General features: G+C 34.3%; 1 protein-coding gene across 26 annotated transcripts in view; it reads right to left on the reverse strand.

Moving 5' to 3' along the window:
• LOC125648400 (cytosolic carboxypeptidase 2-like) overlaps positions 1-24122 on the reverse strand; it is a 145030-nt gene that overhangs the window by 69531 nt on the left and 51377 nt on the right. For all 26 annotated transcript variants that reach the window (XM_056139623.1, XM_056139613.1, XM_056139626.1 and 23 more), the window contains exon 4: positions 5712-6383. In XM_056139623.1, coding sequence (XP_055995598.1) covers positions 5712-6383 — 672 coding nt within the window. The remainder of the gene's footprint in view (positions 1-5711; positions 6384-24122) is intronic.

Genomic DNA, 24122 nt, shown 5'->3' on the forward strand with positions numbered 1-24122 from the left:
TGTGTGTTAATTTGATTTAGATTAAATTCTTAGTGTGAACAAGGCATTATTAGATTATCTAAATCTCACATAAAAAAAAAAAAAAAATAGAGAACAAGACAATTTCAGTACACCATGAGAACAGGTCAACTGTAACCTAAGTGAAACTTCCTCATTAGGTCACCACATATAAAATTTCAGGGTTGAAAAAAGTCCTGAAAACTATATTCAGCACAAATCCCATAAATCTCGTAAAATTCACTCAACTGTGACAAGAACTTGATGTAAACATGCAGTATTAAACAACATACCAAATTATTTCAGTTTCCTAACTCAAAGCATGGTGAAAAAAGTTCAGAAAAAAAATCTGAAGTTCATTTAACCATGAAACTATTTTACAAGTCTTACAATTTTCACGAGAATACCTGATGAACTAGCTGTCACAAAAGTTAAACTTGATCTGTACCAACTCATTAGGTAATGGTAATCCACATATCAAAGAACAAGTTAGAAATCTACAACACATTCAATCTGTGACTATATATCACCAATTTGGCCCCATCCTGGTATCATAACAATCACAAAATTTATGATTTTGATAAATGGCTACCTGCTCCTTCTAAATGTCTATTTTCAATTTAGGATGTTATCTAACTGTTTTACACATAAACACTTTATACCATGCAAGTTCAACCCTGCCCTGGAGTCAGAACCTCTACCCCAGGGATCATGAAATTTTACAAGTTTGCTAGAGGCCTTCCAGCTCTACAAGACTATATGCATTTAGTTTTTCTAATACATGTGCAGTTGTACAGAAGATTTATGAAATTGGTCAATTTTTGACATTCTTTGTCCCACACCTAACGCCCCAGAGGTGCAGGAGTCCTGAATTACAATCTATATCCCCCTTGTCCAAAAGATGCTTCATACTGAATTTGAAAACATGCTATCAAGAAGGAAAATGTTTTATAGTTAACATACAACGCACGTTGCACGATAAATGATGAGCACAGACTTGGGGGGGGGGGGGGGGGAAACCCTCAAAGTGATTCAGGTGAGCCAACAAGTCCTATATCCCTAAAATTACAAAGCTAATAAATCTGGAAGGGGTGTTCCTCTGTCTAATCCAAGTAGTATGTATAAAATCTATAAAAATATTCTCATGGAAACTTAAATTATCATGTGCAATATAAAGTGCTAAGGGATGGATAGAGTGATTTCTAATTTTCTGAAGGGCACCTGCCATATGGTGAGGCCCTAATGAGAGTAAATGTACTCATTGGTATAATCATGAAGCAGCCCCACTATGTTTTGCCATATAATGGATGAATTTTGACACAAACCACATAATCAAACACCTTTGCTTAAGGTCATATGTGATGTTTCTGCCATTTTTTTTTTTCTAAAACCTTTTTTCATCTTCTCAATTTGAAGAGCTCTTGTATGATTTTTGAAAATAGTTTTGATTTTTATATTGTAATAATATTACTAAACTTTATATATCAGGCTGGATAGCTCAGTGGTTGGATCACCCAACTAGTAATGCAAGGATCCCAGGTTTGATCTCCAAGTTGGATCCAAATTACATAGTTTAATTTTCTCCGCTTCTTTGCTGCAACAACTTAGTAATGTCCATATATATATATATATATATATATATATATATATATACACACAACCTTATGTAAGAGTTTATTGACTTTACATTTTTACTTGCCACAAACAGACCCCAAGATTTTTTGTAAAGACGCATTAAGTGCTTGTACCTAAAATGTCAGGAAAAAATATATATCTTTTAAAAATTGAGAAACTTCACGACATATCCGCAAGCGCCAAAGGCTGAATCCCACTAAATGGAATTCGAAGCCACACAATAACTATTAAGACTAGTTTATTTTCATTGTAGTTATATTGTCAGTTTTGGTCAACAGTGAATAAAGCAAAAATTACATTGGCATGAAAGTTACTGTAGTTAAATTGGTTAAAAGATCACAGTTTTATTAGCCCAATATCAATCAAGATGTACAGTGACAAATAGTTAAGAAACGGAATTTTATGACATTTTAGAAAAAAATTTGTTGAACAATCTGCAATCTGTTACCACGGACAATAAGGATATCAAAGAACAGCATTACATGCTTCTGCCATTTAATGACTACAGCATAAAAGTTCTACAAAGTCTAGCTATACACCTAGAACAGCTGATTTCATGAGCTGGACCAGGCGAGTTCACGGATGATAAAAAAAAAAAAAAAAGCAACAAAAAACAATCTTCAAACAAAAATATTACTGAAGTGAGAACTCAGAAAGCTAAGACTTGCATTTCTTTGTTGACAGCAAAAAGAGAGTCAATTTAAGATAGATATATCTTGTTTCAACAATTGGTGTATTAATTATATTTCAAAGTTCCTAAGAAGTTAGAGAAAGCCTTGCATCTCCATGGCGTTGCTTATAATTTGAAGTCCCCTACTAAGCAATTGCTTTGCTTGAAATTGCTCCCCCATATGTTAAAAGAAATCAACTTTGATTCTTTTGTCAACACGCATACAATGCCACAATGAGGTATATTTCATAAATCAAAATAGCATGAAACCTTATTAACTTCAAAATTTAATATAAATATGCACGAATCTCTTCCCCTCCCAATATTTACCTGGTATTTTGATCTAAGATTAACTTTTTAAAATTCGGTGTATCATTGCTAATGCATTTCCTGACATTTGAATCACCTAAATAAATCATCAATGCAAAAATCAATAAACACTCTTCCCGGCCTGGTCAAAATTTGACTTGAAAAGTTATCAAACAACCTTTCTTCAAATGACAAATTTGTTTCACAATTCATAAATGCGACCAAATGTTTTGCTAGGAATTCACTGGTTAGAGATGCTTTAAACCACTGGATTATAACTATTTTCGTTCTGAACTTTGTCATGTGTCCATTATGGATTGGATTTCCATAGTATTTCTCTGACAGTAGACATTCAGAATATTGCCTGATTCAATATTAGCTTTAATTTAGACAATGTCTATCTGCTATTAAGAATTTTCATTCTCAATCCTTTCTCAAAACAGTAGAGCTACAAAGGGTTAACACAACAAATATTTGGATTGAATAAGAAATTAGTGGTTGAGAGTAAATCATAATATGAATTATATGCTTGACATGTTTTATGGTTTATTTCAGCTCTAACACTATTCAATTAAATGTACCAAAACCTTTGTTCAAACACAAGTATTTTCTTAGCATAAACATATCAATACTTTAGTCATTGAATAAAAAGGAAATCAACCTCAAATATTTTTCACTGTATGAGTGTGTAAATTATGTACACCACATACTATTCAAATCTCTAATAAACTAATGAACAGTTTACTTATAATTTCATTGTCAATTTCAAATCTCCAATAAACTAATGAACAGTTTACTATTTCATTGTCAATTTCAAACAAAGTGGATCAAACATTATGTACTTATATCAAAAAGATTTTAAAAAAATTAGTTTCAAATCCAGTGCCGACTTGAGTGATATATCATTGATATAGCCAGTTTTTTCTTCAGTTTTACTGTAAAACCATGTATGGCATATAAATATTGCATATATATAGCTGAGGGTAACATTATATAAATATGGCATATAGTTGTGTGTGTGTGTGTGTGTGTGTGTGTGTGTGTGTGTGTGTGTGTATATATATATAAATAAATGTTGCATACAGTTGAGGGAAATATTGGAAATCGCCATATGAGAAATCACTGTCAACTGAAGTGCAGCTGAGGTTGACAATATTTTCTCAATCCTTACTCTATACATATGCCATATACTAGTTACATTCATAGATTTAACTTCATAAAATCGGTGTTCATATCACTAGCTGAGTGTTCATCAAATCAGTATACTCCAGAACGTATGTTGTGATTGTCTATAAGTGTATGCTGGTTATGTTTTTATCAATCAATGTCAAGTAATGATGCACTGTGTTAAACTCTTTTCAAACATGTATTCACATTTCCAATGTTTCTGCCTTTGATGTCCTTACTAGTGCATCACGCAGCATTGAATCTTGATACTGGTAAATATAGTACATCTATTTTACTGCCTGGGAATTCTGACAGATATGAGAGCAAGTAGAATGTAAATATAAGAAATAAATTTCATTTTTTTAAAACACGACGGCATGAAATGCAACAATTCACACCTGTACGTACATCTTTCACGAACCACTAACACACTTCATGAAGCATCGCAGTTCATGCCCTCATGTATTTTCAAAAATAAAATGTATATTTCTTAAGTAATCCACATCACATTTCAGCCATACAAATTAAGTCAATCCATATTTCATTCCATGAAATACTGCACAAAATAGAGAGTTGTAAACCGTGTATCAAGTAAGTTATCAAGAGTTATCCTTCTTGACTGTGAGAAATCGTGTAACCAGATATGCTATCAAGTCTTGGACTTAGCAAAAATGAAAAATGTCAACACTTGGTCCATCTCAGACTTTAGAACTTTATAATAAAAGTAATGTAAATGGAATTTGTTTTTGTTAAAATCAAATGTCTCCTCCACTTCAAAAATTGAAAGTGCTCCAAATTATCCCCGGCTTAATGTACTGCATGGACAGAGGAAAAAGCATGAGCAGGAACATAGACATTATCAATTGTATGGAGAAAAGATTGAACATCGAGGTGACCAATGTCATTGTTGTATATGATACAAAAATAATGACGTTACAGTACCAGTAGGAAAGTGAACATATCCTTGTACATGAAAAAACAGAGCTATAAAACACTCCTCCTTGATCCACTGTAAATTGTAGAAAAATATTAGATCCCTGGGTCAGAACAATGTGAACATCATTAAATGATAATGAAGTATTGTAAACAGTACAAAATTTTAAGGTTATCCAATAAGCCTTTAATTTACAAGCTATTTTACATAATCTCTCTCAGATCCACTATAACTTTAAGGATAAGAATTGGATCTTCCTGTCCCAACAATATGCACATCTGCAAATGGCATTGAAGTATTGTACAAAAGTTTGAGTCTATCGGATAAGCCATATAGGAGGAGAAGTGTTCACAAGCTATTTCATATCCTCCACCTCTCTTAGATCTACTAAACTTTTAAGAAAAGAATTGGATCCTCACGTCCGACAATATGCAACGAAGTATTGTAGTACAAAGTTTCAAGTCTATTGGATAAGCCATATAGGAGAAGTTTCACAAGCTATTTTACATTTTCGACCCCTCTTAGATCCACATGTAACTTCTAAGAAAATAATTGGATCCTCATGTCCCGACAGTAGAGCAACCTTCCTATATATCCTCCCAACCTTTTTTTTTTTTGCTGGGAGGCTATGAAAAATATACGGTACCTACAATAGTGCATGTATTAATGGAAAATTATACAGCGAGTTCACACAACCAAGATCTCAAATGTGTACTGGGATGATTGACATATGCTATACACGACCATGCAACATATAGATAATGGAGAATTGAAACTACTTACTTTCTGATTGAGATCCTTCTCAATTCAACCTCTGATTGTAATCATGGTAATTTGTTCTTTCCTACTTACCCTTTTATCTTAAAATAATCCGAACTCAAAAGATTAAAGTAGTTCAGCATTCATACAAACAAGCCTTAAAAATCCATCAAAAATTAGAATCTACTCAGCAATGTTACTGCTTTTATGAATATGGTAGAAACTTTGTAATGAACTTACTGTGAGCAGAGGTAAATAGCGGTTCTTCAAGGATATCTGTAAACCACTGAAATCTGGGTGTTGGAAACAGGGGGCCCCATTCTCCTGGCCAGAAAGGACCATGCTGGTCTCGAATCACACCAAATCTGTCTTTATATGCACCATTTTCATTACAGTCAAATTTTGACCCATCTGGAAAGTGTCCTGAATTCAAGGCAGCTAAAAAGCCTTCTTTGGTGTAAAACTGTCTGTGAATTTGCTTTAAAGATGGATATTTTTCTAAACTGTTACGGTCTTTGATTCCCTCAGAAAATGTCTGAAGACCAAACACTCCTGGGAATTCATCCTGATTGGATTTTGAGAGTTTGTCTTTGAAGATAACATCAATGGTGCTGGTGGGAGCTGGCGTCAGTGTGTAGTTCATCCTCATTAAGTTTTGCATCTGCTTCTTTGCCTGTAGAGCTCGCCACTTCCTAGCCTTCAAATAGGCATGATTTTTGTCATTGAGTTCAAACAGGAGATGCGAGTTGAGTTTATCAAGACTGCTACGAGCACTTTGTTGTTGTTGACTGGACAGGCGCTGACGCTCAGCTCTTTCTAATGGAGGTGTTTCTAAGGCTTCACGCACTCGAGCATTGAGTTCATCTTCCATACGTTTTCGAATTTCTTCCTTCCATACTGTTTCATCTCCTCCTAGAATTAAAGTAAAAAACTACAATGGTAGAAAAAATTGCTCTTATCTAAGAATTGAACAGCACTTTTGAGTAATATGAACGGATTTGGATTTGAGAATTTGCCTCAAATCCAAATCCGTTTATATTGACCATGAACAGCTCAAAAGTGCTGTTCAGTTCTTATATCTATATTCATTTACTAAATCACCATTTCTTTACATTGCTTCTATAAGTCATAAAATATTTTGTTGCATAAAGCAAACTCCTAAGATCTGCCCATGTTGCAGTGGTACTGTGACGTATGTCAAAACATACATGTAGACATGACGTCACACGTCATCTTACCCTGCCTTGCACAGTGTACTGTATTTTGGAGCTAGGAGATCACAAGATGGGATGATAATCCAATGAAGTTCACAATCTTAATCCAAGGTGTGACTTCATAAGATCTTTGTAAAACATGTTGTATTTTTTTCAAATCATTACACAGCTCTCAGTCGCATGCTTTAAACTAGTTCATAATCCGTTCATAGAGGAAAATGCGATTTGTAATATAAATATACAGAAATGTGACTCGAAAGTAATGGTCCAATAAGCCATGACCTGCCACTGGACAACATGTCTGAAGATGCTTGGATACGATTTTAAATTGTAATGAATTTGTTGCTATTGGAAAGATTCCTAGAGGAAATTTTTGGATTTCTTATGTCAGCTGACAAAGTAATCCCATATTTATTTGAATATCATTTCATCATGAACCCATACTGGCCATGGTTTGAACCAATTGAATCTACACTAAACAATAGGCCCATGGGCCACATCGCTCACTTCACCAGTAGTTCCTAGCAATAAACAAGATTGAGCAAAACTATCATTATATAAGCAGCTTGGTTAAGAAGGTAACGATTAAAATTCATTAATTATCAAGCTTGACTACAAATGGATTAATTATCATATGCCCTTGTAGATGCAGGTATGGCCTTTCATATTAACAAATTTCATCTAAGGATGCTTTGTGCTAAGTTTGGTTCCCTATACACTTGCATGTAAAACTCTGATCCCCTTTTGAGGCCCCACCCTACCTCCAGGTGTCATGATTTTTACAATTTTGAATCTCCATTTTGTCAAAAAGCTTTCATGTAAATTTCAGCTTTTCTAGCCCAGTGGTTGATTTTAAAATAACCCAACCCTATTTTTGCATTTTTTTGGTGATTATCTCCCCTTTGAAGGGGCATGGCTCTTCATTTGAACAAACTTGAATCCTCTTCACCTAAGGATGATTTGTATCAAATTTGGTTGAAAAAGACCCAATGGTTCTGGAGAAGATTTTCCTATATATATTAGCATGTAAAACTTCGATTCCATAATGTGGCCCCACCCTACAACCGGAGGCCATGATCTGAACAAACTTGAACCTACTCTATATCGGGAAGCTTTCATTTAAATTTCCACTCTTATGGCCCGTGAGAAGATTTTAAAAGATTTTCCCTCTACATTCTCATGTCAACTTTCATCCCCTATATTGTGTCCCCAACCTACCCCCAGGGGGTCACAATTTTAACAAACTTGATTCCCCACTATGTCAGGAAGCTTCCATGTAAATTTCAGCTTTTCTGGTTCATTGGTTCTTGAGATGATTTTTAAATGACCCCACCCTAATTTTGCCTTTTTGTGATTATCTCCCCTTTGAAGGGGCATGGCCCTTCATTTGAACAAAATCCCATGGGGATCTGGGTTAGAATAGATCCTCAGTACCCCTTGCTTGTTGTATTAGGCGACTAAATGGGGCGGTCCTTCGGATAAGACTGTAAAAACTGAGGTCCGTGTCACAGTATGTATGGCAAGATACAAATCCCTCCCTGCTCAAAGGCCATAAGCGCTGAGCAAATGCCAAAATCTTGCAGCCCTTCATTGACAATGGTGACATCTCAATATAAGTGAAATATTCCAAAAAGGGATGTTAAATAATATTCAATTAATCCAAGGATGATTTGTTCCAAGTTTGATTGAAATTGGCCAAGTGGTTTTGGAGAAGATTTTTCTATATATCTGCAAGTAAAACTTTCATGATCCCTTATTGTGGCCTCACCCTACCCCCGGGGGCCATGATCTACTGTGGAATCATTAGAATTCATGGTGGCTCAATTTTTGTGGAATTCGTGGGTACCCCTCACCCACGAATTTACATCCTCAACGAATAAAGAATCATAATTACATTCCAGAGTTATCTTTCTTACAAATATATAAATCCACGAAATTACGTCCCCACGAACCCGTAAAAATGCAGCAATCCACGAAAATTGGCCCCCACGAATTTAAATGATTCTACAGTAAACAAATTTTAATCTACTCTATATCAGGAAGCTTTCAGGTAAATTTCCATTCTTATAGTTCTTGAGAAGATTTTAAAAGATATTCCCTATATAATTGCATGTGTAACTTTGATCCCCTATTGTGGCGCCAACATAACCCCAGTGGTCATGATTTTAACAAACTTGATTCTCCACTATGTCAGGAAGCTTTCATGTAAATGTAAATTTTTCTAGGGGCAGTGGTTCTTCAGAAGATTTTTAAAGATTTTTCCTACATATTTGCATGTAAAACTTTGATCTCCTATTGTGACCCCATCCTACCCCCAGGACCATGATTTTAGCAAACTTGAATCTGCACTAAGTAAGAAAGCTTTCATGTAAATGTAAATTTTTCTGGGGGGCAGTGGTTCTTGAGAAGAAGATTTTTAAAGATTTTCCCTATATATTTGCATGTAAAACTTTGATCCCCTATTGTGACCCCATCCTATCCCCCAGGGGTCATGATTTTAACAAACTTGATTCTCCACTATGTCAGGAAGCTTTCATGTAAATGTAAATTTTTCTAGGGGCAGTGGTTCTTCAGAAGATTTTTAAAGATTTTCCCTATATATTTGCATGTAAAACTTTGATCCCCTATTGTGACCCCATCCTATCCCCCAGGGGTCATGATTTTAACAAACTTGAATCTGCACTATGCTATGTCAGCTAGGAAATTTCAGCTTTTCTAGCCCAGTGGTTTTTAATTGATAAGATTATTTTTAAATGATCTCACTCTATTTTTGCATTGGTTTTTTTTTTTACCCTTCAATTGAACAAACTTGAATCCCCTTCACCCAAGGACGCTTTTTGCCAAGTTTGGTTAAAATTGGCCCAGTGGTTCTGGAGAAGATGAAAATGTGAAAAGTTTACAGACAGATGGACAGATGATGGACAACAGGTGATCAGAAAAGCTCTCTTGAGCTTTCAGCTCAGTTGAGTTAATAATATAAGATATTTTTGGACAAGAGGGCGAAAATTAATTTTTTAACAATATCATAATTTAAATCTCTTAAAGATGAATAAATGCAACAAATCTTACAATCTTAAATACAAATTTTAATATTTTTTTCAGTAAGTTATGTGAATCTCACACAATAAAACTGAACAGAGTCCAAAATTACACAAGTTCTGTCAACCTTCAAATTTCCTTTAGAATCATTCAACTATGACGATAGTGAAATCTAATCAGACGTATCTACTCATTAGATAACCACGTATCAAATTTCAGTTTACTCAGCTAAAGCATTTTCCAGAACACTACATTCAGCACAAAATCCAAATTATTATATCAGCAATGTAAGTCAACTGTGATGAAACTTACACTTAATCTGTAAACATACATTAATTTAGTAAATCACATTTCAGCTTCCTAACTTAAAGCAAGATGAGAAAAAGTCTGGAAGGCTAATTTGTGACAGACGGACAGACAGATGGAGTGCAAACTATAATAGTATATTATAGTCCCGTTTGGGGAACTTTTTAATAATATCATATTTGACACACAGAAATTGCAAATTAACAATATTTCATGTCAGCTTGAATTATTGATGGCGTTTCCCATATAATAAATTAATATTAATTAATTTATGCAATTACTTCTTAGTTGAAAAACAACAGGATTTAAACCTCGTTAAAAACTCTCAACAGAATGAGAAACAGTTTAACACACACTTATGCAATCTCTTACACAAAGTTAAGATTTGATCTGAATAACACTTACTTCTCCATTTATGTCTCTATATAGTTGATGAAAACATTCAATAAAAGTATCCTATTTAACACAAAAAATTCCAGAAACCATATTTTGTTTGCCTTAGACAATTAGGCCTACTGTAACAATAGTTATGAAGTTAACCTCTGTAGGCCCTAATCCTATCAACCTACCCAAAGATTTAGTATGTAATGATTTCAAACACATTAATGAAATTAATGCTTTAATCACTTTAATTCAATATTTCTGCACATTAGCCAAGTTTGAAATAATTCACAGAGTGCTGTAATTCATTTTAAACAAGAGGTCCATGGGCCTTAAAGGACACATCACGTTACTTTTTTAGCAAAATTCAATCTTTGCATGCCTAAAATTACTTTACATGTGTTTTAAATGAAATATTTTGCATAGATTTTGAGTTTGAAAGCAACAAAATTCAAATCTTGCAATATGCATACAGGTAACTCTCGAATTATCGCCACTCAATTCATCGCCATTTTCGTTATAACGCCGCATTTTTCTAGGAACATTTTTCCTGTTACTTAAAACTCTCGTTAAAACGCCAAATTCGCTATCACCGTTTGCCACAGTGTTTTCATTACAAAAGTATATTTCACCGTGTTAATTATCTCGATAAACCGCCATAGGTGCACGTGGTCAGTGAAGCAGTAAATTGGTCATTATCGATCTCCGGCGTACACCTGGACAGAAGGATCCCAGTAATTGCTGTATTGAATAAACAAGAAAATTACTGGTCAGAGATGAACTGTAGTCAAGTTGTTTATACATCATAGAAACACATTTCAATTTAGCTATGGTTTCGCCACGAAAGAGGGTCCTGTTAAATTTCGATGAAAAAAAGCAAATCATTACGTACCAAGAACATCATCCAAAATGTACCCATCAGGATATTGCAAATCATTGTTTATGTGGTTTATGCAAGTAAGGACAAAAGATAACTCTTACATATAAAAGAACAGTAACTCTATTTCTTCAAGATGGCGGTAATTCAATTCATCGCCAAATTCGTTATAATGCCATAATTTCATACGAACAAAAGGTGGCGGTTTATCGAGAGTTGACTGTATTTACTTTTGATATTTTACACGCCATTAGGAGTGACATCATGTGCAACCTTGAGCAAGAGGATGGTTTGAAAACAGTTGTTAGCAATTTCATAAATGGATTATATTTAATCGACAAAAAATCCAATCATGTTAATGGTTTGTAGATATAGCAATGCATTAGGGTGTTTTGTGCTGCTTACGGTTGTACTGGCTGTCAGAAGATGGAATGTAGATTGAGTTTTTAAAATTTTTCGAAGGAAGATGCGAGGAAAAAGATGTGGGTAATTGTTGGTCGGCACAAGGACATTAAAAAACCAGTCACTGTTGTCCATATACTTTTCCAAAAAGCAGTTGGACAAAGACCCGGATAAACAGCAAGAAAATTATTATATAGAAGCTATCTAAAGCACATGCACCTAGGTCTACAGTATATGCATTCTATTCTGGTCTTATCACAAAATACACACTTGCACCTTGGGAATAAGAACTGACTTTATTACAACAAATACTTGTACTCCCAGTTCCTATCAACTCGTAAATTTACAAAAATTTGAAAGATGGAAAATAATTGAACTTGCATTTATAAATAATAAAATATTGTGATCCTCAATTTTAAATTGAATGATACTGCATTAAATTTTTTTTAAAAGATGAACTCATAACATTAAGTACAGTGAGTGCGCTTGATTTGTCTACACCTGGCGTAGTCGTACACCCGGCTTAGTCCTACAGCCGGTGTAGTCGTACACCTAGTGCAGTCGTACATCCGGCGTAGTCCTAGACCAGGCGTAGTCGTACACCTGGTGTAGTCCTAGACCCGGTGTAGTTGTACACCTAGTGTAGTCGTACACCCGGCGTAGTCCTAGACCAGGCGTAGTCGTACACCCGGCGTAGTCCTAGACCCGGTGTAGTTGTACACCTAGTGTAGTCCTAGACCAGGCGTAGTTGTACACCTGGTGTAGTCCTAGACCAGGTGTAGTTGTACACCTAGTGTAGTCGTACATCCGGCATAGTCCTAGACCCGGTGTAGTCGGTTTACATCTTATAATTAGTAAGTGCAATCTAGTTTAGCTACACATTAAATATGGACGTTCAGCAGCTCATTGGAGAACGATTTTAATGAAAATAGATTACAAAATAAATAATTTCAAGAATTTAAGATTTTTAAAAAAAATGTATTTAAATGTGCATTTACAAAAACCCTACATACACTGAAAAATACCTGGTCATTCCAAAATATTAGTTTTTGGGGCGCCTAACTTGTTTTTAGATGATTGTACAAAATATCAATCGTTTTCATTTATTCTTTTAAAACATATTTTAAACTCGTGTAAATGACTACATACAATGCACTGGAATTATTCTCTTACATACTTCACAACTAACAAAATACAGAGAAAAACATCTAAAATAATTTTAACTGACCATTTTGGCCCCACCCTGATACCAAAACCCCTACCCCTGGTATCATCAAATTTACAATTTTGGTAAAGTACCAGCTCTTTCTAAATATCCATTCAGTTTTAGTTTTGTATCAATAGCACTAAAGAAGATGTTATTTGATATTTTACACATAAACGCTATATGTACCAATATTGGCCCCACCCTGGGGTCAGAACCCTTAGGGCCCTACCCTGGGGATCATGAAATTTGCAATTTTGGTAGAGGACTTCCTGCTCTACATCACTATGCATGATAGTGTTTTTTACACATGTGAGGTTGTAAAGAAGATTTTTGAAAACTGGTCAATTTTTGGCAGTTTTTGCTCAGGCCCAAGGGGTGCAGGAGTCCTGAAATTTATAATATAGGTCCCACTTGTCCCATTAATGCTTCATACCAAATTTGAAAAGAATTGGAATGGTAGTTATCAAGAAGAAGTTAAAAATGTTCCAATTGTTAACACATGATGCACGACGGATGCAGACCAATTTACTCAGGTGACCTAAAAATCTTTGAAGAGTTAGAACATATTAATAATGCTCAATATGAAAAACTTTCATAGTACATTATTCAACTATGATGACAAGAAACTAGAAATCCAACCATGTGTCTTCCAATTCACAAGAACCTATGCAATCAAGAATAATATAGAAACAGGTAAATATTGTAATCTTATCATTCCTAGAGAAAACAGATTTTGTTACCATTACAAGACCAATGTTGAAGATGAAAAATATTTCTTACTTGTCCTTTACACAAACAGGTAAGAAAAAAGTATTCAAAGATATTATATAATAATTAATCCTGTATATTGCTTATACTGAGTCCTCTCAACCTTGTTTGTTGTTATACACCAGAGACTTTAAACCTTAGAAACAAAGGCTTAATTGTTACAAGTATAATATCATGTAATAAGATGTAAATGTACTTTTAAAATTACATGACTAACAAAACTGATATATATGCAATTTGAATTGCATTAAATTGAAATTCTAGTCAAAATATCTCATCATATAACCATGTTTACACAGTATTTGCACAAACACTGGCATAGTATTGCCCATGTGACCTATTTATAACTTGTTTGAATTATTATAACCAAAAAAAATAAACACAAACAACTTTTATGTGTTCATGCACCTATTTATTTTTTTAAATATCTAATATCTCTTATAACCTCTACCAAGTTCAGAGTCACTGTCAGTGACAACTCTCACTGTGGCACTTTAATTTTTTTGACTGGGAACAGTCAGGGAAATAAATTGAAGGCATTTTATAATAATACTTCTACAAGTCATTGTTTGCATACATGTATTAAGTTCTGTATTTCATTTTAATGCCCAGATGTGGTCAAGCTAGACAGCAATATTTCCCCATGTAGAAATGACCATATTGATTTTTGAAGATTTTCCCCATATGTTCTAATGTAAAACTATGATCCCCTACTGTAGCCCCATTCTACCCCCGGGGATCACAATTTGAACAAATTTGAATCTGCACTACCTGGGAATGCTTGGATATTAATGAGTAATCATGACCCAGTTGTTGTTGAATAGGAGATTTTTAAAGATTTTTCCTCTATATCACCATGGAAAATTTTTATTCTCTTTTCAGACCCCACGCTATCCGCAAGGGCTATGATTTGGACAAACTTGAATCTACACTTTATCAAGAAACTTCAATGTAATTTTCACCTTTTCTGGCCCAGTGATTCTTGAGAAGAAGATTAGATTTCTAAACGACCCCACCCTATTTTTTGCATTTTCTTGATTATCTCCCCTTGGATGAGGGCATTATCCTTCATTTGTTCAAACTTGAATCCCCGTCACCCAATGATACTTTGTGGCAAGTTTGGTTCAAATTGGTCAAGTGGTTCTGGAGAAGAAGTTGAAAATGTGAAAAGTTTACATACAACAATTAACAGACAAAAATGGATATCATATCCGAGTGACTCAAGTGACCTACCACAAGCTTGTAATACTACCCCTTGTCATGTTAAGAGTGCTCCTAAAGAAAATATCATGCTGAGACAAATGTGACATTTCCATCCAATGATTATAATACAGATATATTTGTACTAACAAGCATTATATATAGTGTTGTGTACTACTTGCACTCAATTGACACCTGTGACCTAGATTGTTCTAAAGTTGGATGTATATTTCTTGTTGTGTACTACTTGCACTTCATTAAGACCTGTGCCCTAGATTGTTCTAGAGCTCATGTTTACTTTGTTTTAGTAGAAAGATGATGTAATGGTTGAATCATTGTCTTTCAAGATTGTACTAGAAAATTCATTCTTATCATAAATATACTGTGGATTTTTATGATAAAAAAAGCTCTGGTTAGACAAGCACTTTTTGGATTAAAACTGGGAACTAGGATTTTGGAATTAACTATTTTGTGTGTGTATAGATTCAGTATGGATTTTGATATCTATTGTTCAACTACCGTAAGCTAGTAGTTTGCTATTGTTACAATCTTTTCTCAATTACTATTTGTAAATAAATCCTATTGTTTGATTGCTTTTGTTTGTAAATTCTGCTGCTGTATTATCAAGGGTAATTCTGACCCATTAAATAAATTTGATGTTTCGATGTTTATACAGTTGACACATGTAGTTTTCAACAGGGATGAAATAGTCTTATTCAGAATTCTATTATTTATAATTCAATTCATAAACATGTAGATCCCGTGGGTCCTCAGTACCCCTTGTTTGTCGTAGAAGGCGACTAAATGGGGCGGTCCTTCAGATGAGACCGCAAAAAACGAGGTCCTGTGTCACAGCAGGTGTGGCACGATAAAGATCCCTCCCTGCTCAAAGGCCATAAGCGCCAAGCATTGGCCGAAATTTTGCAGCCCTTCACCGGGAGTGGTGACGTTTCCATATGAATGAAATATTCTAGAGAGGGACGTTAAACAATATACAATTAATCAATCAATCAATAAACATGTAGCATGTATCCTAAATGTCACTAAGTAAATTTGGGTGTAATAACCATTATTATAAAAACAACCAAGAGAATTTGGTACTGCGTCATGGTTGGCCTAGTTTTGATGCAATTCAAATAGTACCGAATATTTGAAAAAAACATGTGGGGGAAATAATTGTGCAAATAGAACACAAAACAACACACCCGTATAACATTCATTTCTGCATTTTGATTACTTATAAAGGACTTCTGAACCTTGTTCATAATACTACTTGCTATCAACTGTATGAAGGCCGATTTCGAATACCCGCAATTTTAGTCGGATTACAGGAAAGCAGTAAATTGAGTACTGCCGACTGATCAGACTTCACTCAGAGACTACAGCAAAAAAAAACTCATGTGATTGACAGATTTGATATATTTATTTCCATTGATAGGTTCCTTTTGTGATTAATGAACTTGAAATGTTAAATTAATGAAGTGGTTATCTACACAATTAGCGACCGAGTTTCATCAACTGCCTCTGTTCAGATGTACTACTTTTATAGCCTTCCCATCTGAACATGATCCTGATGAATAACGTAACAATATGAAAATTAATTTCTTTTGCATCTGTTCATCAAACATTATGAAATTCAAATTTGATCTGTAGTTTGCCACTTTGAAACTACACTGCAAGACATAGAAAACCAATGGGACAGACTGACAGAGGGAAGGAAAAACAGAAGAAACTTATAGTACCCTTCTGTTTTACAAACCGTTAAGGGACTAATTAACAGTAATTCATAAGATTCTTGGGGGGGGGGGGGGGGGGAGAGGAGAGAGAGAGGAGGAGGCGGGAGCATTCATCGTTGTCTTTGAATGAACACAAATACGCAATTTCCGAGTTGACCAATAGTTCTTTCCCTTTGTGGAACTCTTACGCACAGTGAGATGCAAAACATACTATCGTCCACATGCATTGGGTACAAATGCTTATCACTGCCTTCATATATTGCCTAAAGGCCGATTATCAGACATTATGCGACCACCCAAACTGCAGGGACACGCAGTATTAGTAAGTTTATTAGTATTTAATAATAAATCAGCTCAAACAAAAATTGATAATCACTGTTTTTCTTTGATTAAAATATCACTCGTGCAGAGGAGGAAATAAAAAATAATTTCATATTTAATTTGATGGCCTAATTCAAACAAATATTGTACTTGATATGGTCAGTTTAATTTATACCAACGGCTGATATACACAAAATCTACACTTTCATTACTTTTATCTGTATTTACATAGCTAGTCTATAGTATATGTATACATCTTGTACCCACTCAAGAGTTCAACAGAACACTGAACGTACCTCCATCACAGAAGAGCTGATATCTCGGAAGTTGCGTATTGGATTCAATTCATCAGTTCAAACCACTGGGTTTTGACACAAACTGAGATATAATAGTTATTATACTATATATACGAGTTTGCTCAGCTTGTGTCAAAACCCTGTGGTTCAAACATACATGTACACTCTTCTACATGAAATGGGGGGGGGGGGGGGGGGGGGGGTGTCACCCAATGTATCTAACTTTGAATGTCAAAATAAATAACCTTGCATGTTAAAATAACTAAAATGAACTTCTTTTTTTTAAAAAAAAAAGGGGCAAACCCCCCCAACCCCTCCCCCGATTATATGTGCATGTTTACTTATGCAACTAATCAAAATAAACCTATATTCTTCAATGAAATATTGGGACAGACATGGTGTTTATAATACGGTACATGTAATAATACATCACTTCCCTTTCCCCTTTCTTTACAAGGGGGTGATAACAATTTTTATGTTATGAAAAAAATATTGTTCAATATTGACCCTCAGTAACCTCGGGGTCTTCTATCCCATCATGATTATAAGCATCTGCTCAAATTTCATGCATTTTATTAGTTGTCATTCAGTGATGGATCTAGATGGGGGTTATGGGGGTCCCTTTGGTTGAATTTTTTTTAAAAGAGGTAATTTTTTTGCCATTTGGGGCCTTCAAAGTTAAAAGTTAATTATTTCCATAAACAATGAGTCCGGAAATGAAATTGCAACATGATTGTTTATGCATTTACATATATACGCAGAACAGCTGTTGATCAGAGCGACAAAAAATGTAAATACCAGGATGTTATTTTGAAAGGGGGGAGGGTTCCGATTCTACTTGCTTGTTAAAAAATCTAGAACATCTGATCATTTCTCATCTGTTTTTTCTTTAATGCCTCTAATATTGGAGCCCAAAACTTACCTATACAACATACAGCACAGACCAGTAGTACTTCCTGAAAAACATGGGACCCCGTGGACCACGCTTTAGCATGAGCCTAAAGAAGTCGGTGTCTTTGAAGTTGCAATTTCTGTGCCAATTTAATGAGTGTCATGTCCGTGTGTTTAATGGTGTCACATGGAGGAAAAATTTCATTCATGAATAATATACTTACAAAATACTAATAAAATATTGATTATTCAAATCATCAGAATTTATAATATTCCATGGGCGATTCTTAATTGCTTGAATGAGGTGATTTCGTTGTCAAATTATAGTAATTTTGTAGATTGTCAAATCATTTGTAATTTGTGGAGTACTTCTTTTTATATCAATTATCGTTGTTATTGTTATAATTTGTGTATGTGTGTACTCAGTGTTTTATTATTATTTATTTCTGTAATTGAGGGCATCAATAACAATGTTTTGAAAGTTCCGATTAAAAGTTGATTTTTTTTACTACATACGGTTACCTGTGAAAAAGGTGTAAAAGTGGCTTTACATTTACCTAGAGTACTCACACTACTGGACGGAAAGAGTACCGGACCGCGTGTCTACTGTTTTTGTGTTGTTGATACTGCCAAGTTCTGACGTTCACTGATATTTTTACTGTCGGTACTTAAATTGAAACAACCTCTAATCTAGCAGGTGCTGGTTTGCTCTTGAATAAGGTAGGCCTATCAATTTTCAATAATGTCAAACCTGCAGAGATGGCCAAAGTATCATGAGAATATCAATTCAATGGCATACAGTACTGAAGTCTGATACTTATTTAATATCATTCAAAACATAATAGTTACATTGGATGACAGAATTAATGCTGTAAACACAACCAGAAATCAATATTGTCTTCACACTCAACTGTATGTTTGTGAAAATTCGGACACATTAAAAAGTCAGTTAAAAAGAAAACCTAATAAGTCAGTTAAATAAAAAACCTAATCATGCAGTAGTCTTCACTGCAAAATAAGAAATAAGATGAAGGAAAAAAATAATCTTCAAGAAAAGCAACTATAATGATATGAAACAGCCGGGTTCAATTAAGTTCAATTTTGATGATAATTGCATAACTGATATTTTTCCGTTAGTTTGAGGGGGGTGGGGGGCACGACCATAGAACATGGTTGTGCCCCTCCCCCTCTATGCCTGCCTTTGTAATCCCAAACTATATAGGAGTGAGCCTTATACCTGGAGGTGAAGAATATTGAGTTCAACTAATAATTCCATTTACTCTGTGTTGAACATGAAATATCCATGGTAAAAGCAAGCCCTCTATTCCTCACCAAGTGCCATTGAAAAGGTCATGTTTCAAAAATTACACCAAAGTAAAAGAAATCTAAGTAAAAGATATTCTATACACCAAAGATATCAAAATTTATATGCAATGTTATCAGCAAGAAGATAAAGGATCTACCATAAAGTAATATGTATTGCGTGAATTTTTTCCCAGGAATTCTATCCCAGAAATTGGGGCGTGTGCACAATCAATAGCAATACAAGAATCAGCCCTTTTCTCCAGTGTAAGTTCTGAGGTCACCAGTCACCACTTTCGCTATCATAACTCTGTGCAAATATCATTGGAGGCCTGTCAGTTGTGTGCTAAATACATAGCAATCACATGCAAATTAGCATTTAACAACCGACTGAAAATTCAATAAAACATTCTTAATGTTTTTCTCTCTCCTTTTTATATTCCTTGAACATCATCAATTTGTCTACAGAAGTAGGTACAGTTTCTAAAGTCATTTGGCCCAAAATCGATGACTTCCCTTGGAGCTCAAACCCTGACATTGAAATAAGGAATGGATTAACCCAAAATCCGCTCAGTCTGATCAGCAAAATGATTTGTGTCATATGACGAGAGCTAGAAGTTGGCATAAAATTGCAGAAATGCCATTTTCAATGAAAATATCCACAAATTCATGTGGTTTTCCTTTCAGAAAACATACAGTGCATGCATCGAGCAAATTCATATTCAAGTATGTTTTTCATCTTAAAATCATACACAATATATATCATTTTCATTTTGCTCGACAAATGTGCACAGCTTTTCCTGAGCAATAATATGTATGACATTTGACAGTATTTAGGCTTTTTTGAAAAAAAGGTGGGAAATGTCTTATTCATGATGTCATAATGCCATCCAATTAGGAATACCATAATGATTTTGTGGACATTATAGTAATTACCTGGCATATATTTTACTTTCTTAAAATGCTGATTAAGGTTAATTCCAGACACATTTTATAGAGAGAAATTTTTTGGGCCTTTTCATGTATACAATCGTACCTTGTTCTTTGTGGTTGACCAATCAAAACATACTAAACTTATACTATATGATAATACAGCAGTAAATTGAAAGGTCAACAAGTAAAATCTATATGAAAAAAGAAATAAGGTTATTTTGTCATTTTTCGTTATTTAATTATCATGTATTTCCCAACTACATTGTACTGAATCAGCAATAGCTAGCTAATCAAAGACTAAAAACAAAAACAAAAATGAAAATGAAAAAATTTGAAAATCAAATTTGTGAACAAAGACAAAATGGAAATGTTGTTAAGTATTCTTACAGGCATGACAAAAATAAAATCAGAAATGAATTGATCTTTATACCTCCTTAGTTTTTTATTAACTTCTCCACAACAATTTGATGTGAACGTTTATTTCCGGTATGTAGCTAGCTTGAATCTACCTGTCGAGGATGTTTAACCCTGACATTTATTTAACAATTTACATACATGTATTATACATGTGTTTTGCACCTAGCTGTTTAACTGTCATGTCAAAAGTTATACTTACTTTTAATTTGATTTTCTTTTCTTTTTTTAAAGATTTCCCCTATATATTTGCATGTAAAACTTTGATCCCCTATTGTGACCCCATCCTACCCCTGGGGGTCATGGTTTTAACAAACTTGAATCTGCACTATATCAGGAAGCTTTCATGTAAATTTCATCTCTTCTGGCCCAGTGGCTCTTGAGAAGATTTTAAAATGACCCCACCCTATTTTTGCAATTTTGTGATTATCTCCCCCTTTGAAAGGGGGCATGGCCCTTCATTTGAACAATCTTGAAAGCCCTTCACCTAAGATGCTTTTTGCCATCTTTGGTTGAAATTGGTCCGGTGGTTCTTGAGAAGAAGTTGAAAATGTGAAAAATTTAGTCACGGACAATGGGTGATCAGAAAAGCTCACAAGCTTTCAGCTCAGGTGAGCTAAAAATGGCAACTTAAAACATTATAATATGTTCTGAAGTAAATCTTACAGAAGAAATAAATTTTGATAATTGTTCAATAAATAAAATATGCCTGTTTTTTCTTCGATCCGTGACTTTTAAGTCTTGAATCTGGACATTTCCAGAACAAAGAGATCATATGTCAGGAGTGCTGAATATTGAATGCAGATTTAAAATCTGCAAATATCATTGGCAGAGAAATTTTTTAAAGTTTAAACTAGAATGATTTAATTTGTAAATAGGCAGTACATAATCAAATAATCTTCAGAAAAGGACATTGACACATTTTAAAACTACTACTTGCAACCTTGTGCACAGACAGCTCCATAACATAATACTTCCCGTCTGATGATGGGCGTATAAAATTAAAAAGTTATATTCTTTATGTACATGTACCCCTATGACCCCATAAGGGCCATGAAATTCACAACTATTGAACACATGCACACACACACACACACACACCATATCCCATGGTTATTTTGGTGAAAATTGTAATTTCTGAGAAGAATAACAAAATATTGAAATGACAGAGACTCAATCTGGTGGCCAAAAACAGGCAGTTGTAAGCTCTTTTGTTGCTTGGAGACACGTTGAATACAATAAAATACACATTATTTTTTTTAAAAATAATTTTTGGATAGTTATATTGTAGCATCAATAATCCATCCATGTTTCGGTCAATCAATCAATAATTCATTCAATATTTTCAATCAATCAGTCAATATTTGTTTTTGCTGACATGGAACTCAAAAAGGACTAGCACTATATACACACAGGGATTAGAAAGGGGAAAGTGTCATAATAGGTATTTGGGGGGATAGTGTCAAAACCCGTACAATTCAATTGATTGCGTGAGTTATGTTTCTTTGCCTGAACAACAAATACTTGTTCTGTTCATTTCAATAACAGCTAGGACTTAACTCATAGTGAGTTAAGTCAGATTAACTCCAGAATTGCAAAGTCAGATAAGCAATGCACATAGATCTGAGAAGGAGTTGTATCAAGTAGAAGTCTCTGGGTAATCAACATATTAGTTTCAACAAGAAATGATTTACAAACTTATATGCCTCCTGTGTAGCAATATTGAAAAAGGATCAACTCTTCATCAGGAATGTCTGTAGTGAGAGAGAAAAATATGGGTTATCTACTAGTCAGGGGCAACCATAATATTAAGTTTGATCTCTCAAGACACTGAGCAGACATTTCCAAATAAACAATAATTTGAATCATGACCTTTGACCTGGTGATTTGAAAACCAATGATGGTCATCTACTCTTTAAGGGGCACTAGTGTACCAAGTTTGATGTTTGTCAAGGAAATGGTTCTCAATATATTGAACAGACAATATCTTACTATGTCTAGTTTGATGCTTGATCTTTGGCATAGGGTGACCTGAAAATCAGTAGGGGTCATCTACTTTCTAGGGGCAACCACTGTACCAAGTTTGGTACTGTCAATCAAAGGCTTCTTTAGATATTGAGCAGACAAGACTTGGCTCTACAGATCGAGAGACTGACCCTTGACCTTGTGACCTGAAAATCAATAGGGGTCATTAACTCTCTAAGGGCAACCACTGTACCATGCTTGATAACTGTCAAGCAAACAATTCTTTAGATATTGAACGGATAAGACTTGGTCTACAGACCACGACTAGTGCAAAACAATATGCCTCCTCTTTTTCAAAGGGGGGCATAGAAAGTAGGTGATGTTGAATAAAATTGGGCCGGTACACATTATTCCTTTCCTTAATTTTTTTTTTTTGGCTTAAAAAAAACAACCTTTTAACCAACATGATCAAATTGAAACAAATCTGTTCTTATCAATCTTTATTCTTTTATAAGAGTGCCAACTTTAAAATAAGATGAAAGAATGGTTCATTTAAGATTCAGTTTACATTATATATGTTAAATTATTTAAATCATGGCAACTGATCATTAAAAATTCGCATTACATATACATGATTCCATTTACATTAGCTATTAATCAGGAAAATATTAGATCCTTGGTCAGAACAATGTGAACATTATTAAATGATAAATTAATGAAGTATATTGAACAAAATTTCAAGGCTATCTTATAAGCCATATATGAGAAGAGTTCATGAGTTATTTTACACCCGCCACCCAATATATATTTTAAGGATAACAATTGGATCCTTCTGTCCCAACAATATGCACATCTGCAAATGGCAATGAAGCATTGTACAAAGTTTCAAGTCTATATGATAAGCCATATAGGAGCTATTTTACATTTTCCACCCCTCTTAGATCCATTATAACTTTCAGGAAAATGATGGATCCTCATGTCCCGAAAATATACGCATCTACAAATACCAATGAAGCATTGTACAAAGTTTCAAGTCTTTTTGATGGTCATACAGGAGGAAAATTTTAGCATTCATATTAAGATTTTGTGACAGACAGACTGACGGAAAGAACAAAAACAATATTAATACATGTATATCTCCCACTGGAAGAGGGGCGACATAATTCCATTATGATAGTGATAAACTCTTGGCCCAAGAATTTATCATATGGTACAGGTGGAATATTTACTTATATAACAGACTATTGTACATAGATTATTTGATGCAGTTAAACAGATTATCATTTAGTTTTAAACAAACTTTAATGTTTACAGATAACTCAATTTTTCATTCATCTATTACTTACACAGAAGTATTTCCCAGCCTGTAACAATATATAGATACAACCCAAAATCCTGA

This window comes from Ostrea edulis, chromosome 6 (assembly GCF_947568905.1).
Source record: "Ostrea edulis chromosome 6, xbOstEdul1.1, whole genome shotgun sequence".
NCBI classification, from domain to species: Eukaryota; Metazoa; Mollusca; class Bivalvia; order Ostreida; family Ostreidae; genus Ostrea; species Ostrea edulis.